Consider the following 19,661-nt stretch of genomic DNA (forward strand, 5'->3'; position numbering starts at 1 on the left):
CACAGTTTAGTGTTTTCTCCATTAATTTATCCTTCTCAATTTGAAAAAACATGTAAATCTGTTTCTTGCATTACTCAAATTTTGACATTTTATTGGAAACTTCTTGAGGAGATATGTGTTTATCATTATTTTCTGCAGTAGTGTTTTTTGGCTTGTAGAAATAATTACTATTATGTGTGTGTGCGTACATTTATTAATCTTAATCAGTCTGAAATGCAGCACTTTTCCTCTAAATGTGTTCAGGTAAAGAAGTGACAAAGTTTAATTTGCTTGTTAGAGAGCTGGCACACTGAAACCGTGTGTAATCCCTCCGTCTGTGCAGACAAAGTGTCAGGTTTATTTGGGCTTCTCAGATTTACCATGTAAATGCTCTAGCTCACACACAAACACGGTTCTGTGAGACCAGCCGGGGGATGAACAGTTGAACTGTTCATTTGTAATTATTTCCATTTGGACTGGCTTTATTTCTCTCAGGACGTGGGGTGATTTTAACATTACTTGCGCTGGTCAGTATGATGTCAATATGTCTTTAATGTCTCAGTGTTGAGATTTGAGTTATGACTTAGAAAGGGGGTGCGATTTCTGACTAAAATTCATCTCATGCAGCAACTCTGAAAGCTCTGATATCATTGACACATGTTTCTCTTCTATGTACCTGCTGTATCTCCAGTTTAGGATGCTGCATGGCTGCGGCCCTGGTGTTCAGACTACATGACAGAGGACCAGAGGTTGTGAGGGAGGTGCTTCTAGAGCGAGGATGGGAGGAATATGACCAAGAAGAACAGGAGGAGGAAGACTGGAACCTCTACTGGCGGGGCTCTACGTTTCGCAACTCAGAATATCACAACCTGTTGCCATGGCAGCGCCTCAACCACCATCCCAAGACCGCTGGCATCACACGCAAGGTGATGATGGTCACTTTCCTTTATCCTCATTATAATGTAATGAAAAAAAAAGCCGGCCAGGAAGTTGAAAGGTCACCAAATTAGGCCTTCTCTTGCCATCTTAAAGGGGACCAGTTACTATGCTTTTCCTTAGTTCCTGTCACATATACAGTATAATGTTACAATGTTCGAAGTTCATATTAAACGTTGCCAAAGATAAACGGATGTAAAATTCAGGTCTAAACTGTTCTGATTACTCTGTTTCCAGCAGATTCTTTCTATTTTTGAGACAAGCTGATGTCAGCTGGTGACAGATTTCTGTGTACAGTAATCTGTTCCAGGCACACTACTGTAAGCGCCGTTTCATAGTTGACGCACACAAGGATAGCAAACGACGTGAGCAACGCACTTTCTTTCATAGTCAACACATTGAACCAGGCGACACGGGCGACACTTGAAATGCAATACATCGCTTGTGCAGTAAGGGGTAGCGGAGTCACCGGTGCATTCCGGCTAGCTAGTGCTGCTGTAGCTAGCTAGTACTGCTATTTTATTAGAGTGCAGTGCAGTAGAACTGTCATATAAATAGGGGTGTGCCCGTACGAGTTCAAGTTTTTCCTCCTCGCCCGCCATATTTCATGGCTGCTTCTTCTGTGAATAACAAAAAGTGGTTAATTTCAAGTACATTGCTTGCATTATCATCCCCGCTGGCAACGCATGGTATTACATGCGTCGCTGCGCCGCGTATCACAAAAATGGACAACACATTTTGACACGCAAGCACGCATCATGGCGGCCAATGCGTTTCGAAGACTGACCAATCAGGGCAGAGTGGGCTTTTTCAGTAGGGGGGCTTCAAGAGACAGGTGCTAAAATAGAGTGCCTCAGAATGAGAGTGAATACCAATGCTCCATCAGACAGTACAATGAAACACTGAAGCATGTAAACATATTCCAGTAGATACCCATAATACAAGTCTGAACCTGAAAATGACCATAAAAGGTTCCCTTTAAGGAAACCAGCAAGTAGAGCAGTAGCTGGCAAGTCATCCCTCTAAAAGGGGCTCAGAAATAAATGATGTCCATTCATAGAATCATTTCCTTGAACCAGAATGCACAATGTATATTAACAAATCTGCCAGCCCAATTAACTAATTTGTATTTTGGGATCTGATCATGGCATGAGCACAATCGAGATAATGGGGTGTAAATGCAAAGACCCACTGATCAGATCAGAAGTCATTATCCAGATACCAATTGCATGTTTATACATGTGTAAACTGAGACTTTGCAAATACCACACCAAAAAAGTTCAAATAATCTCACTCTAAAAGAATGATCTGACTTTTTTGTTAAGGATTACTTGGCACGCAACCTGAGGAGAATGAGAGCCACATTTGGTTCATCTCTTTATGACTTCAGTCCAACTGCCTTCATCCTCCCCAACGACTACACCCGATTCCTGCCTGAATACAACAAGCTGCGTCTGACCAAAGGACCATCAGTCTACTGGATTTGTAAGCCTGTGGATCTCTCCAGAGGCAGAGGGATCTTCATCTTTGAGGATATTAAGGACTTGGTTTATGACTGCCCCGTGATCGTACAGAGGTACATCTGTAACCCTCTGCTGATCTCCGGCTACAAGTTTGATCTGAGGATCTATGCGTGTGTAAAGAGCTTCCATCCGCTGACTGTTTACATCCATCAAGAAGGCCTGGTGCGCTTCGCCACTGAGAAGTACAACCTGTCATCTCTGCATAACCTGTACGCTCATCTCACCAACACCAGCATCAATAAGTTTGGCCCCTTCTACAAGACTGAGAAAGAGCGAGTGGGCCAAGGATGCAAGTGGACCATGAGCAAGTTTAGGCATTTTCTCCACAGCCAAGATATCAATGAGCTTCTTCTGTGGCAGAGAATCAGCAACATCGTCACTCTGACCCTCCTCACCATCGCTTCCTCTGTCCCCTCATGTCCAAACTGTGTGGAGCTGTTTGGCTTTGACATCCTGATTGACGTCAAGTTTAAACCTTGGCTGCTGGAGGTCAACTACAGCCCTGCGTTGACTCTGGACTGCCAAGCAGATATTACCGTGAAGAAAGGGCTAATCAGCGATCTGATTGACTTGATGAACTATACACTGATTGACAGTTTGAGAGAGAAGGCTTATCAGAGACAAGGGTACAAGCAGCCTTGTTTTGATGCTAACCACCCCTCCAAGTTAAAAGAAACCAAATTTCAGAAGCAAAGGAGTGGTAGCCAGTCCTCTCAGATACTCCCTCTAATAAAAACTCATCACCAGCCTAAAAAGATGAGCCTAAGACGATCCAGACAACATGCTTTTGTAGCCGAATACCAAAGACATCTTCCCCCTGTTGACTTAAACAAGATATATGCCACCAGCAGCAGAATAGTTAACACCACAGTCAACAAAACCCGCACCAACAAGACCTTAAACATGATACTCGGCCCGCATTCAAGGACAAACGTGTCAGTTGTAAACAGACAGACGTGTCCAGCTCCTGCACCGTGGCTGACAGACAAGAGGAGTCTCCATGTGTCTGAGGTTACAAACCATGACAACACTGAAACAGAAGCTGAGATAGAGCTCTCGGGAGAGACAGACGTTTCCTCTTTGATACAAGATATCCCGGTCAACGGGGTGGGACTCAGATGCCCGGCTGTGTCCTGCAAGCTCCCGAACATTTACAGGTATATACAGTGCTGTTGTAGAAATTCTGTGTAGTAATGCTTGTCTGCAAGAAAGATCTTCACCTGTATTAAAGAGACATTTTAATCAAGTATGCATTAATGGATTAAAATCTAGGGATGACCCTGAATAGTTAACTAATCGATGATTCGATCTAAGCAGCCTGATTCCGCTGCCAATCTCACCGTAGAATTGTCGCTGCCTCAGAAAATGTGGTTATAAAACAAAGGATCATTCCATTTCAAGCTATACAGGGGTGCTGAGTGTCTTTTTTTCCAAATAATTGCTTGTTATCTTCCAGTAAATCATGATACATGTAGCCTCTTTTGGTATAAATGTGTTAATCAGAGCAATCACTGTCAAAATCAGCAGGGGGCGGTGTGTAGAAACATCTGTTTGTGGCCTACATCTTCTACCCCTATTGAAATCACGATTATTATTACATCATTCTTGGTTTAAGTGATGACTTTTAATTTCTCTTGACTAAAATGTTATTTGGCAGCTTGTCCAAAGACCAAATATTGGGCATTATGCTGAGAAGACATTTCAGGGCTTGAAAATTGTGAATTAAGAGTCCTGATTCAAACAGCTATTGGCTGGTATTTTGTGTAAAGAAACTGGCTTTTCAAAAAGTCCACCGATTTTATACCATAACAAACAAATGTTGTGATTGTTTCACAGTGGGAATCACAGACCAGTAAGGATGGAGAGATCCACAGCACTGAATGGACAACATATCCCTCCGCTCAGAGTTGGAGACTTCATTCGGACATTCCCTTTTAATGCGGCCACTCTGAGAGCCTCACAGCATGAACTGGATGTTAAGACAGTCATACAGGAGCTACACAAGCTCACTGCTCAGCTGGCCACAATGGGCAGGAAGTTGAAGAGAAAACAGGCGGAGATAGGTGGTGAGGAAGATTTTGATTCACTGTTGTGGGGGCCAAAGGACCCTCCGCTGCTCAGTCAATGCTTCAAACCCACTTGAGAGGCGTTTCATTCTTTTTGGATTTGTTGCTAAGCCCTGACTTTTTTTCCTTAGATTTTCTTTTCAGTTTCTTTTACATCTAAGAAAGTGGAACATATCACACCTGAACGCCAAAGTATTTTCTCAGGAAAAGTCTTCCAGACACTCAGGGGTGAATTCCCAAAAGGTTTGTGTGGCTGCTCAACCTGTGCAAATAAAAAGAAAAGCACCCGCAAAGAGTAATGCACACCTAACTCCGGTGCAAAGCAAATAGCGTCTCTGTTTAAATAAGTAAATATGCATTAATGTGGTGCTAAAGTTGATCCTTTTAATGCAAATGAGGCTCAGTGATCAATGCTAATAGCCACATGCAGTTACAGTGAAAACTGTTATCATCTTCAGAGAGTTGGGGTAACTTTCTAGCAATCAAGCCATCTTCTTTTACAGTACAAGGGTGTTTCTTTACGAATTCCCCCTTAGTGTTTACAACAGCATGTGGAAAAGTGCTCATAATTGTATAGAATCATTGTGAAACCACTTGTCAGTCATTCTTTTAAATTAATAGTAAAGCATTACTTGCTACATGAGGATAAAATACAAAGTTAGATCTACCATGTAAAAACATCTCTAATGTCTGATCACTGATTTACTGATCACTGTTTGGGCCATATTGCAAAAGGTTATTTCCTACCAATACTATATACCTGAACACACACACCATTCTCCATCTCACACTTACAAATATAAATACAAATTCATTTAAAATGTCTGATGGTAACTTTGTCCTTTGCCTTGATGCGTACTCTGCCTGATGCGTACTTGGTTTCCTGTCGTCCATTGGGGTAGATGGTCTTAACTGTCCCATCAGGATACTCTCTTCTCTTGTACTGGGAGGTGTGGATCTCTCTCTGACCATTGGGGAATTCGACCATCTTTTCACCTGACCTGGATGAGAGGATGATCCAGACAGAACAATGAACAAACTACTTCTTTAAAGGGAAAGTTCTGTATTTTTCAACCTGGACCCTATTTTCCTGTGTTTTTGTGTCTAAGTGACTAATGGGAACAACAATTTATGAAACTGGTCCAGTTTTGAACAAAACTGCGGCAGGCAGCTGCGGCAAAACATGCTGCAATGTAATCACTTGGGGGCAATTGTGCACCATCAATTTACATCCACTAAAAGTGCTTGTTTTGCCCACTAACAGGCTCAAAATATTATATTAATTGTCTGACAACATTATTAAGGATCGCTACAGAGATGGACCTTTTTGGTGGAAAAGTAAGATTCTTTTTGTTAAACCAGAAACAGCCCAAAAAATGCCATCGTCCAACCGACCAAACTCCATTTAAAAAAACTGTAATTTTATCATCATAAAACACACTTCATTCAAAGTCAACACAAGCAAAATGAAACTCACAAAACCATCTTAGATCGTCTTTTTTCCACTCACTAACTCTGGTTTGGTTGAAATAAACCCTTGATTCACCTAGTTAGACATGACAATATGCTGGCTCTGTACACACTAAAATTATTGTTTATTTAAATGGAGTCTGGTGGGTTTGGTGATGGCAATTCTAGGGCTGTTTCTGGGTCAACAGAAACAAGTTATTTTTGCTTAACATACTGTTATGGCGATACTCCACATTCAATCAAAGGAAAACATTACAAATATATAATTTTAAAAATTATTTTCATCTGCATAAACCCCACTGACCTAGCGATGGTTCAGTTATTACATTCTCATACTATGTGGCCATACTTTGTTCAAAGCCAGTTTATTTTAAATTCTAGTGGAGAGCTCAGAGTTTCCAAACATACTAAATATGGAAAATTTTACGTGTGTAGAAAATTATGCAAAAAACAGAGACTAAAGAATATGACACTGTCAGACAGTGAGGATCAAGTTGATTTTTCCATCCTCTCAACCGTGTGTTAATATTTTTCTATCAAAATTCCACTGTGTCCTCTTACTGATTACCTCATGGTGTAGTAATATTGTTTATTTATTTATGAGGATACCTGTTAGCTGCCACCTCAACGACAGTCTAGTCTTCCTGGGTTCCACTGGCTTTCTGACCCTGCAGACACCCTGAAGCTGATCTTAAAACAAAGCGCCGACTTCAGTCTTACGGTGAACGCTGAACGATGGTGCCATCAGAGTAGACTGTCCTCTCGCTGCCGTCAGGCTCCAAATACTTGATGGTCTGGTCTGGAAATAAGATCTCTCTCTTCCCCCCAGGGTGTCGCTTCTCTGTTACAGAAGGAGACATGTTATAAATGAAAGACTATACTATGAGCTGTAGACATAACTGGAGTCTGAAAACTTTTTTAATTTTCTGAGATGTTAACCAACAGTAATAAAACATGTTTTACCTGATATGTACTGTTGTCAGTGTGACAGTCTGTCAGTAAATCATAATCAATGAATACAATGAGGTTTATGAGATTTAACTCAAGTATGAATTAAATTATTTCAAAATATGTTTTCTACATTATCATCATATCTATATTTTGAAAACTGTCGATATTAAACCAATAAGTGATATTTTTTGTCGCAATTAAGTTGAAATGATGAATTTATTAGCAAGCAGTTGCTTTTTTTTTTTTTGCTTTTTTTTACACATTTGGGGTCATGTTTCTGCCCACCTGATAAATGATAATGAATGTTAGTCCAATACTTACTCTCTTAAAACACTATTTTTGGTCTCCACCAACACCTAAATGAAATATTTGGCTTTTTACCTAATAAATGCTCATCTATGTTCACCAGCTAGTTGCTAACTGTGTCTGCCTGATGTTTGCTGCTGAGCAGATGGAGAACAGAGAGGATTTTACAACTTGTTAACTGACAACAGCTGCCTGCTATGGCTATAAAATAACATTATGAGAGCAGTGACAGTGAACCAAAACAGTGCAGTTACAATCTAGACAGATAAACAATGAGCTGAGACTATAAAGATGCACAAAGCCACAAAGGGGATCTCCAGATTCAGGTGAAAATCACAATGAGAGACTTCTTCACATTGTCACTTGATACATTGCTATTATAAAAATACAACTTATGGCCCCTTAAAGGTGAGGAATATATAATATAGATTTTTCTTCTACCAATCTGCTTGTTGGGGAAGTGAAGGACCTCCAGACCACTTGGGTGGGTGGTATGGGTTGTCTGTGAACCAGCGTAGTAATAAACCTGTAACACATGTACATGATCTTAGTGATACAAATAAAGAATAAAGACATCAACATCATTGATCAGGCGGCCACAGAGCTCACCACTTTCCCATCTTCCAAAATGTGCTTGATGTCTCCATTGAAGAATGTGACTGTTTTTGTCTTCTGGTCTGCAGAGGTAACTTTCCTTGTCCCGTTACTGAGAGTCACCACGCTGCACCCGTTAGAGAGAAGCTGCTCCGTCTCAGGAGATAAAGAAATCGTTATCAGTACAAAATTATCAAAATAGTGACAAGTATCATGCAGTTTTCAATTTAAATCTCATTTCTACAAGCCACATTAGCAAGTAATCATGAGCTTGATTGATTGATTGATTGAAAACATACATCTTAAATACGAAAATAAGTTTATTCGGCATACTTATTTGAAATATTATCCCTATCACCCCAAATTATTTCCACACATGGTAGTAAGCCTTGAAGATAGGATGGTAAAATCAAGTTTAGGCAGTGACAGAACTGGCACAGGGAGCATATCGACTTGCACTGCATCAACATGTAATGAGGTTAGTCAGCGCTTTGACACCATCTTTTGTCCGTCCTCATAAATTATTGCCAGGGTGCTTAAAGACCACTTAACGGTGTATTATATACTTGAATAATTTGATACCAATGAGATTTACACAGCATTAAAATGAAATGGACTAATGGGCCATAGCTCTGAGTGCTTGAGGCTGCTATTTATCTGAATGTCAACACTTCTGTAGATATGAAGTGTTCACAAATATGTTTTGAAATGGACTGTATTTCTTCACAATACAACACACTTGAAATATTATGATAAAAGTATACTGAAAGGGAAAACAGTTCAGGGTGGATTATACTGAAAAAGTGGATTTGACTATGTGGGATTTGTGACCTAAATAGAAGACCAGTGGTGGAACAAGTATTCAGATCCTCTATTTAAGTAAAAGTACTAAAACTCCAAGTACAAGTCCACTGGACATGAAGGGTATGAAAAAATGTAATCCCAAAAGTAACTAAAGCTGTTAGAAAAATGTAGTGGCACAAAAGTACAATATTTGCCTGGGATGTGGTGAAGTGGAAGTATCAAACTGCATTAAATAGAAAAACTTAAGTAAAGTACAAGTGCCAAAATGATCCTCATCTGGCTGCTTCTCTTGCCTCTTACTATTCCCACCATGCACAAGAACTTCAACTGCTGCAACAGCCACAGCCATAATGCAGTTTGATAGGTTCTCAGAATTGTTCCCAAAACTCTGTTATAGTGCATGTTGTAAGATGACTGAAATGACAAGAAATGAGCATACGAGCAAAAAATGATTCATCCTGAACCGTTCTGTGTTACTGGAAAATTTTTTGTAAGGGCATGTTCATGTCATGTTGTTCTCTCTTAAATAATTGTGAGCTGTGACCATGTGGCAACACAGTGCTGAGTGAGCACGTTTTCGATGTCATCACATCCAATGCTGTGTCATTCTCGTTTATGCAACACACAGTTCACACAACATTACAGTGAAAGAGGAAGTAGCCAGATTCTTAAGGAAAAGTACTAAAACAACATCGTAAACATACGGCTACAAGTAAAAGTCATGTGGTGAGGGGTGTCGGTGGATTAGTGGAGCAGGCGCCCCATGTACAAGGCTGTTGCTGCAGCGGCCCGGGTTCGAGTCCAACCTGTGGCCCTTTGCTGCATGTCATCCTCTCTCTCTCTCTCTCTCTCCCCCTTTCACACTTCGCTGTCCTATCCATTAAAAGGCAAAATGCCCAAAAACATATCTTTAAAAAAAAAAAAAAAAAAAAAAGTCATGTGTGTTACACCCGCAAACGTAATAACAGCCCTCAAATGTAATAAACCACAAACGTAATACAAATCTGCAGCTTTGAATGTAATAATCCAGCAAATGTAATAAATTTCCCATTAAATCCGTATTAACAAGAGGCAGAATAAAATAAAATAAATCCAATTAAACAACATATTTGCTGCCACAGAGTAATTCTGTGAACTGATAAGGAATGACCAGTGTATGTGTGTGTTTCTGTAAGTTATTTCTAACTTACTCAGAGCGCTGCTCTGTCACTTTCTGACCCGCCCACCCGACCTGCGGGTTGCTTGTCAACACACGCATCACTATTGGCAGGTGTATAAGTAAACAAACAACAACAACCACAAAGATCATTATTCAGTCTCATCTTACATTTGTGGGAAGTTATTACAGTTTAGATTTTCACCTTCCCACATATGTAATAATTTCCTGTTTGTAGTAGGCAGCTGCTATTACGTTTGTGGGAAAATTATTACATTTGAGGGATTATTACATTCAAAGCTGCAGATTTGTATTACATTTGTGGTTTATAACGTTTGTGGGCTGTTATTACGTTTGCGGGTGTGGTGAAAACTTTTGTCAGAGGATGTGAGTTTAATCCGGAAACTATGAATAATGTCCCCTGTGACTGTACTATAATGTATCATTATATTATAACTCATGCATTAATATGAAAGTAGGGATTTTACTGTTGGAGTTAGTTTAAGTAGAGCTTATTTTGATCCATTAAGTCATGTTTATTTTCATTATGGACGAAACTCATTATTTTCACTATTAATCAGTTGAGCCATGAGCCCAAAGTGACGCCTTCACAATGTGTGTTTTGTCCAACCAACAGTACAACGTTTAACATTAATAAAAATAAATTGAGTAGTTAAAAGTAAAAGCAGCAATTCCTCACATTCATGAAGCTTGAACCACATAAAGTTTTCCCAGGAAACACCGTTTGTACGATTATCAAAATAACTGCCAATCAATTTTCTGTCAATTGACAAATCATTGCAGCTGGACTTGTATAAACTGTCATGTTGTTTGATTATTTTATAAGCTCTTTGTGTGTTTTGTATGCAAAAATCTTAATTTGACAAGTAACTAGTAACTTAAAAAAATGTAAACAGTACAATATTTGCTACTGAAATGTATAATGTGGCATGAAAAGTAAAGACTCAAGCAAAGTACAAGTCAAGTTTCTACTTAAGTACAGTACTTGAGTTACATTCCACCACTACAGTATATTTTACCTCCATCTGTCCCTCCAGGTGTTCAGTTTGCGTTTGTGCAGTACATTGATTGGCCACTGAGTGGCACTGTGGCATAACTTTTAGTGTCTTCCTCAGCTCAGCATACTCGCTGATCAGCTCCTCCAGCTGGTGTCGAACTGCGGACCAATCACTCTCTTTCTGTTTGAACTGCTGATGAAACACCTCCATCTGCTGCCTGAGGGCCTGCACACACACACACACACACACACATAGAATCAGAAAACAAACACACTATATAATCCTGTGCACGTAGCTCTGTATGTGACTCATAGGTTCACTTGAAGAAGTGGGAGTATGTTTGTAAATGTTTGCACAGATTTACGCCACTCTGTGTTTAACTGCTCTGCATCACACCTGATGATGACTGTCTCCATCGGTTAAACAAGAAAAAGTTTCAAGGAAATTAAAGTCAAAACGAATGTGACAACTGTGAGTGTTTTCCAGGTATGGATAAACGGTTCCCTGAACTACTTAGAACCTGTTTAGACCTGGCATTAACGTGTGTTTCAGCGATTCGAACACATGTAGACAGCCGAGATGTATCACTGTTCACACCTGTGCCTGTCATGCATCTTCAGCTGAACACTTGTGTTCAGATTTCATTACTGCCACGCACACAAATATCACAGCCACACTTTTGCTAGCTGCTCTGTAGCATGCTTGCTAGTCACGTTAGCATTTGTGTCAGTAGAGCTGGAGATATCGCTGTCAACAGAAATCAATGTCTCCTTCCATAGGGCAAAACGAGGGATGGTCCTCGCATTAGGACATATTGGTGTTTACACTACAAAAGATAAGTGGTCAAATGCGTCCCAGACCACCTTGGCAGTGATTTAAGTGATCAGATCACAATGCATCTTGGTGGTCATTTTGGCTCTGTACACCACCACAATGGGTTTTAAATGAAACAATGAATACCTGCTTAAGGTGCAGACTCTCAGCTTTCATTTAAGGCTTTTTTCAAAAATGTAGTATGAACCGTGTAGGAATGACAACCATTTCTTCGCACAGTCCCCCGACTTTAAGGGCTCATAAGTATTTGGACAAACTAACATAATCATCAATTAAACAGTCAGTTTTAATACTTGGTTGCAAATCCTTTACAGTCAATGACTGCCTGAAGTGTTGGACACATAGGCATCATCAGATGCTGGGTTTCTTCCCTGGTGATGCTCTGCCAGCCCTTTACTGCAGCCGTCTGCACTTCCTGCTTGTGTTTTGGGTGTTTTGCCCTCAGTTTTGGCTTCAGCAAGAGAAACGCATGCTCAATTGGATTCAGGTCAGATGATATGACTTGGCCATTGCAGAACATTCCACTTCTTTGCCTTAAAAATGTCTTTGGTTGCTTTTGCAGTATGCTTCAGGTCATTGTCCAACTGCACTGTGAAGCATCGTCCAATGAGTTTTGAAGCATTTGGTTGAATCTGAGCAGATAATGGTGCCCCAAACACTTCAGCTTTCATCCTGCTGCTCTTGTAAGCAGTCACATCATCAATAAATACAAGAGAACCAGTTCCACTGGCAGCCATACATGGCCATGACATAACCGGACCTCCACCATGCTTCACTGATGAGGTGGTGTGCTTTGGATCATGAGCAGTCCCTTCCCTTCTTCCTTCTCTTGTCTTCCCATCATTCTGGTAGTTGATCTTTGTTTTATCTGTCCATAGTATGCTGTTCCACAACTGTACAGGCTTTTTTGATGGTTTTTGACAAACTCTAATCTGGCCTTCCATTTTTAAGGCTAACCAATGGTTTGCATCTTGTGATAAACCCTCTGTATTTATTCTAGTGAAGTCTTGTCTTGCTTACAAGAGCAGCAGGATGAAAGCTGAAGTGTTTGGGGCACCATTACCTGCTCAGATTCAACCAAATGCTTCAAAACTCATTGGACGATGCTTCACAGTGCAGATGGACATTGACCTGAAGCATATTGCAAAAGCAACCAAAGACATTTTTAAGGCAAAGAAGTGGAATGTTCTGCAATGGCCAAGTCATATCATCTGACCTGAATCCAATTGAGCATGCGTTTCTCTTGCTGAAGCCAAAACTGAGGGCAAAACACCCAAAACACAAGCAGGAAGTGCAGACGGCTGCAGTAAAGGGCTGGCAGAGCATCACCAGGGAAGAAACCCAGCATCTGATGATGCCTATGTGTCCAACATTTCAGGCAGTCATTGACTGCAAAGGATTTGCAACCAAGTATTAAAACTGACTGTTTAATTGATGATTATGTTAGTTTGTCCAAATACTTATGAGCCCTTAAAGTCGGGGGACTGTGTGAAGAAATGGTTGTCATTCCTACACGGTTCATACTACATTTTTGAAAAAAGCCTTAAATGAAAGCTGAGAGTCTGCACTTTAAGCAGGTATTCATTGTTTCATTTAAAACCCATTGTGGTGATGTACAGAGCCAAAATGACAACAACTGTATCACTGTCCAAATAATTATGGACCTGACTGTATATTTAGCGCTGTCCACTTGTGATCAGATCACTCAAAACCTACATTAACACCAGGTCTGAACAGGCTCTTAGTTAAACATTTTTTTAGCAAGTCATAGTGCATCACATGTCCTCTTTATCACTAAGTTTGGGGTCAAAATGCAAAATGGTGGACTTATATTCGGGACCTAAGGAAGCATTCATACTAGCAAAATCCTGACCCCAACATTAACCTAGGGTTTGCTGGCCCTGCTCCGGAACCGGGTTATCCCCAGTTTTGCAGGGTTAACCCCTAAAAATGGACTTAAACAACAGAATTTTAGATTAACATGAGCTTCGTGTTCCAACGGACATTTGACGCAGGGATAGTAGAAGTGCAGTGTGAATTGTATTGCCCTGGGCTAACAATGTGTGTGTGAAAACAAGCTAAGTTAGCTAGGCTAAGAGTTAACTATGGGTATGGATAGCCCTGGGCTAAGTCCATGCTCTGCTGTTTATTGATCTCACATGAATGTATTTTGATTCAATTTTGTCTAATCGCATTATTGTCTAAAATGATCACAATTCTTTGGTCCGGTCCGGTAATGCTGCAGTTTTAGGGGGGAAAAAAGGTATCCTCAACATGTGACAAGTGCTACCAACTTGCTTAATTTTGTTCCAATTATTAATTAACAAGAAACAAAATACATATTGAATTGATTGAATTGATTAATAAGACATTGTTGTTTTTGTTCAAACTGTTTTAGAGAGGTGTTGATTGATTCTTTATGATCATTTGCTCCACACACAGGTGTTTCTGTTACTCAGCATACCCTCACTGATATTAATCAGCTTGACAAAATAATAGACACACCTGTCAGTATCACGCAACACAACTCAGCACCACCACCACCTGCAGCCTCCAAAATGATCATACAGTGGGAAAAAAAAAAACACCAGTAACAGAAACATGGACGTGCTAAACATCTGAGATTTCGACATCTTCACGATGATTATTCATTCATTTGTGATTTGCGTAACATAAAAGCTGACTCAGTCTTTTCCCATGAACTCATGACATTCAAAGACATGATGTGAATCTATTGTCACCCGCTGTTGCTGCCTAGTTATGAAATATAGCTATAGTTTTTTCTGGTAAGTACTTACAACCTTCACAAGCACCCTGCAACCCTTTAAAGGTCTCTGGAAAACAACTTAACCTGCAGTCTTATGTCTCTTGTTCTATACAAAGACACTGTTTGCATTGTACTCTGTTGGTATGTCGGTAAGTTTCTATGGCAGACAAATAAGAGCTGCCTCTACCACGCCCCCTGACACAGTTTCAAAGTGGCGTTTATAATCATTTCCTGTATGTCAAGTAGAAGAACGACATCAGAGAAAAACAGGCAGCAACTCGTCCAAATACTTAAGGTAATTAATAGGAAATTATGTGCTGCACACACTTGCCAGAGGGTGAATCGTCAGTTTAATTTTCAGTATGAGGATTAACACCAACACCTTTCTAGTTTCTGGGGAAATTCAACATAAGTCATATAGTGCCACATCATGTCCCTGCAGCACCCTGATTCACATTCATGAAACCATCTGCAATAATTGCACAATCTATTGTTGTCCACTGGAAGTAGGTTTCACATTTACTAATGCTGGTATTGCAAGGCTGAAGTGGTACTTGAAAGTATTGTTGAAGTGCTGCCATTAAAAAGCTTATCTAAATCAAAATGCAAATGACAATGCAACACTGGTGGTACCAGTTCTGCAACATGCACGCTGTAGGTGTGGGTGGTATTCATGACTTCAGGGAATACTGCAAGGAGCCTTTCACAAATGCCAGGTAGTAACTTATTTCAGAGTCATGGCTCTGACATAGATAAGTGTCATTTTCCAAGGAAGCATTTGGCCTCCAATGTGTCACGTGAGTTGCAATCAAATGTGTGTATGCAACTTGGTGGGAGGGGCAATGCTGTGAAACAGGCCAATGATGAGAAACACTTGGGCCGTTTGTGAAGCAACACTGTGGCATAACAGCTGCCAAATCAATATTTTTGCAGCTTGGAGAACATGCAGGCCTTGTTTTATCTTTTTATTACTGTCAACAAAACCTGTTAAGACTGAAACCGAAAATGAATTTAACCTACTAACAAGTATGTGTTGCTACAGCCTGGTACAGCTCATGTGCCAAAGAACTCCAGTGCTGGAGGTAGGGAACACTGAGTATAAACCATAAACTGTATAATAAAGATGGATGATGGGACAGCTCCCCAAAAGTAAGGCCAAAACATATCCATTTGCCCCTTTGGTGCCTGGCTCCAGTATAGGTCAAAACCCTGCCCCCTCAAAACTAAAAAATCCAAGTACACATCAGTTAAAGTCCGTGTAAAGCAAATTCTGCTATTTTCTTCTAAACATATTAAATAGGTCATAAAAGTATTCCTCAAAATGTGTAAAATAGCCTTTCAACCATTTACAATTGAATTGTGGAGCTAGGCTTCACAAACTGTGTTTCTGGATTTCTGTTTTCTGGATTTAGTGGGCGGGCCTTAAATCATAGCCGCGTTATGTAATGGCGCTATCCCTGCTACAAACACGCCCCCTGAGGCTGTAGCAGTATAAATACACACTCTTGTACAGTAGGTGGCGGTATGCACCTGGAAGTTGTTTGCGATCTGCCAATAAATTGAGAGAAGAAGAAGAACAAGCAGTATAAATAGAGGGAATCGCCTCGTTGTTCACAAATACTTTCGGGTAGAAAACCAGCAGAGTTTAACTATATATATATATATATATATATATATATATATATACAGTACAGGCCAAAAGTTTGGACACACCTTCTCATTCAATGCGTTTTCTTTATTTTCATGACTATTTATATTGTAGATTCTCACTGAAGGCATCAAAACTATGAATGAACACATGTGGAGTTATGTACTTAACAAAAAAAGGTGAAATAACTGAAAACATGTTTTATATTCTAGTTTCTTCAAAATAGCCACCCTTTGCTCTGATTACTGCTTTGCACACTCTTGGCATTCTCTCCATGAGCTTCAAGAGGTAGTCACCTGAAATGGTTTCCACTTCACAGGTGTGCCTTATCAGGGTTAATTAGTGGAATTTCTTGCTTTATCAATGGGGTTGGGACCATCAGTTGTGTTGTGCAGAAGTCAGGTTAATACACAGCCGACAGCCCTATTGGACAACTGTTAAAATTCATATTATGGCAAGAACCAATCAGCTAACTAAAGAAAAACCAGTGGCCATCATTACTTTAAGAAATGAAGGTCAGTCAGTCCGGAAAATTGCAAAAACTTTAAATGTGTCCCCAAGTGGAGTCGCAAAAACCATCAAGCGCTACAACGAAACTGGCACACATGAGGACCGACCCAGGAAAGGAAGACCAAGAGTCACCTCTGCTTCTGAGGATAAGTTCATCCGAGTCACCAGCCTCAGAAATCGCAAGTTAACAGCAGCTCAGATCAGAGACCAGATGAATGCCACACAGAGTTCTAGCAGCAGACCCATCTCTAGAACAACTGTTAAGAGGAGACTGCGCCAATCAGGCCTTCATGGTCAAATAGCTGCTAGGAAACCACTGCTAAGGAGAGGCAACAAGCAGAAGAGATTTGTTTGGGCCAAGAAACACAAGGAATGGACATTAGACCAGTGGAAATCTGTGCTTTGGTCTGATGAGTCCAAATTTGAGATCTTTGGTTCCAACCGCCGTGTCTTTGTGAGACGCAGAAAAGGTGAACGGATGGATTCCACATGCCTGGTTCCCACTGTGAAGCATGGAGGAGGAGGTGTGATGGTGTGGGGGTGTTTTGCTGGTGACACTGTTGGGGATTTATTCAAAATTGAAGGCACACTGAACCAGCATGGCTACCACAGCATCCTGCAGCGACATGCCATCCCATCCGGTTTGCGTTTAGTTGGACGATCATTTATTTTTCAACAGGACAATGACCCCAAACACACCTCCAGGCTGTGTAAGGGCTATTTGACCAAGAAGGAGAGTGATGGAGTGCTGCGGCAGATGACCTGGCCTCCACAGTCACCGGACCTGAACCCAATCGAGATGGTTTGGGGTGAGCTGGACCGCAGAGTGAAGGCAAAGGGGCCAACAAGTGCTAAACACCTCTGGGAACTCCTTCAAGACTGTTGGAAAACCATTTCAAGTGACTACCTCTTGAAGCTCATCGAGAGAATGCCAAGAGTGTGCAAAGCAGTAATCAGAGCAAAGGGTGGCTATTTTGAAGAAACTAGAATATAAAACATGTTTTCAGTTATTTCACTTTTTTTTGTTAAGTACATAACTCCACATGTGTTCATTCATAGTTTTGATGCCTTCAGTGAGAATCTACAATGGAAATAGTCATGAAAATAAAGAAAACGCATTGAATGAGAAGGTGTGTCCAAACTTTTGGCCTGTACTGTATGTATCTCGCATTTTTCATTTTTCATGTCACTATATCACCGTTTAGACTAATCTGATGTTTGTAAAGTCTATAAACACAATGATTGAATGAACATTACTATTTCTGTGTGCACGTTTTGTAATAATAACATGGTTATCGTAGCTTAGCTGGGCTAACCGTTAGCTGTTAGCCGTTAGCCATTAGCCGTTAGCAGCGTCTGTAATAACTCACTAAACGGTCCGTGAAAAAAAAAATTTTTCCAGTGGATGTCTTAGTTACAACATGATTGAGCTAGCAAAGCAGTTTTGTGTTGCTATGTGTGGTATTCATTCAGTTTTGGGAAATCACGATGTCTAGAGAGCATCAGTGGCTGCAGCTGACAGGGACAGCTAACAGCAGCAGCAAAGCCAACATCAGGACGTCATCTGTTAAAAGCCTCTCGTTGTCGGATACGACATGAAACTACTCCAGTTAGCTCAATCATGTTGTAACTAAGACATCCGCTGGAAAAAATATTTTCAGTCAGTGGAGCCGAACCGACACTCTCCCTCCCTGACTACATCCTCCTGTTCCGCCCGCTGGTGCAGGGTTACGTTCATGTACAGTACACGGAGGGTGCTTCCCTCTTGCGAGTTGGCGTGGACTGAATGGCTGCAGCCTGGAGTCATGAGACACAAGAGGCTGCAGACATAGCCCTCCAGGCACGGCCCCAGCGTTTCACAGCAGAGAGAAGTGCTTGTTATTCCATTATTTTGAGAGCTAATTTTATATACTTAGCAATTTTTTTAATCTTTCAAATTTGGCTCATTGATTAATGACACATATTTCTGTGATGTGACAAACTTATAACAGACATTTTTTGCTGCTTTACACGGACTTTAAACTCTCCCAAAGACAGTTTGTTGTCATTTCAGGTAGGTCCTCTCATTCTGATATATTTTAAACAGTTTTTTAAAGTCCATTCCATCCATCCATTTTCATCTGCTTATCCGGGGCCGTGTCACCGGAGCAGCAAGCCAAGCAAAGCACCCCAGATGTCCCTCTCCCCAGCAACGCTTTCCAGCTCCTCCTGGGGGACCCCAAGGCGTTCCCAGGCCAGATAATATATGTAACCCCCCAGCGTGTTCTGGGTCTGCCCGGGGCCTCCTACCAAGAAGATCATGAAGACCGGGGCCCTCCCCTTGAGCCAGATCATGGCCGGGCCATGGGCTATGGGGCCTGGTTGGGCTCAGCCCAAAAAAATAACATGGAGCCAACACCCCATGGGCCCACTATGCGCAGGGACAGAAATCAAGGTCTGGTGCATTGTGTGCCGGGCAGCAGGAATGGGCGGTGCCTCAGGCGTGCTGATACCTGGCGTCAAGGACTGTTTTTTCAAGTTCTCTTTGAATTAGTTATTTGATGTTACAAAAAGTGTTGGTTGTTTGGGTGTCTGATATCATGATTGACAGCTGGCAATCAATTTGCTTGCAATCAATGGCGGTGTTTGTGATTGGTTGGACGAGTGTATGGGCAGGAACTCAATGCCGTTAAGATCTTTACAGTGCGGACTCTTGATGTGTTCCATGGGAAGTCAGAATTTTCAAGTTCCCAGTCAGAAATTTCAACTCAAACGTCCCCTGAAGTTGGATTTTTTCATCTTGAAAAGTTCCATCCAACCCCGACCTTAAAATCCAATATGGCTGCTCCGCACATCAACAGTTGTGACAGCTGTAGAAATATACTGTTTGTTAGCACTTATATCTTACTTGTGTCACACTAAGGCCCTGTCCAAATACCCGCACTTGCGCCCTGAGGTCTTCCCTGAAGTGCACTTGCCAAAAGTGCAGTTAGGGGCTTAAGTGCGCAAGGGATCGATGTTGTTTAAAAAGGAGAATTGGGACAGTTGCGTACACGTCACTTCCGTTTGGGACCAGCTGGTCCGTCTCCTAGGAGACGAAACATGGCATTAGAGGAAAT

At 41.1% G+C, this 19,661-nt stretch overlaps 2 protein-coding genes across 4 annotated transcripts in view; one reads left to right on the forward strand and one right to left on the reverse strand.

Moving 5' to 3' along the window:
• Window positions 1–487: 487 nt before the first annotated feature.
• Window positions 488–4,686, forward strand: ttll2 (tubulin tyrosine ligase-like family, member 2). The gene is made up of 3 exons (XM_033649271.2): window positions 488–905; window positions 2,241–3,595; window positions 4,275–4,686. The coding sequence occupies exons 1-3, from the start codon at window positions 684–686 to the stop codon at window positions 4,579–4,581; spliced, it is 1,884 nt and encodes a 627-aa protein (XP_033505162.2). The 5' UTR covers window positions 488–683; the 3' UTR covers window positions 4,582–4,686.
• A 46-nt stretch (window positions 4,687–4,732) lies between these two features.
• The window catches only part of LOC117270953 (uncharacterized), a 54,794-nt gene continuing 39,865 nt past the window's right edge, over window positions 4,733–19,661 (reverse strand). For 2 of the 3 annotated variants that reach the window (XM_033648988.2, XM_033648994.2), the window contains exons 11-15: window positions 10,826–11,029; window positions 7,841–7,981; window positions 7,673–7,757; window positions 6,695–6,815; window positions 4,733–5,505 (exon numbers count right to left, since the gene is read on the reverse strand). In XM_033648988.2, coding sequence (XP_033504879.2) covers window positions 5,316–5,505; window positions 6,695–6,815; window positions 7,673–7,757; window positions 7,841–7,981; window positions 10,826–11,029 — 741 coding nt within the window. In that variant the 3' untranslated portion in view covers window positions 4,733–5,315. Of the gene's footprint in view, window positions 5,506–6,583; window positions 6,816–7,672; window positions 7,758–7,840; window positions 7,982–10,825; window positions 11,030–19,661 lie in introns of all 3 variants that reach the window. The other variant, XR_004502842.2, reaches the window with a different exon arrangement.

The sequence above is a fragment of the Epinephelus lanceolatus genome, chromosome 13, assembly GCF_041903045.1.
Source record: "Epinephelus lanceolatus isolate andai-2023 chromosome 13, ASM4190304v1, whole genome shotgun sequence".
NCBI classification, from domain to species: domain Eukaryota; kingdom Metazoa; phylum Chordata; class Actinopteri; order Perciformes; family Serranidae; genus Epinephelus; species Epinephelus lanceolatus.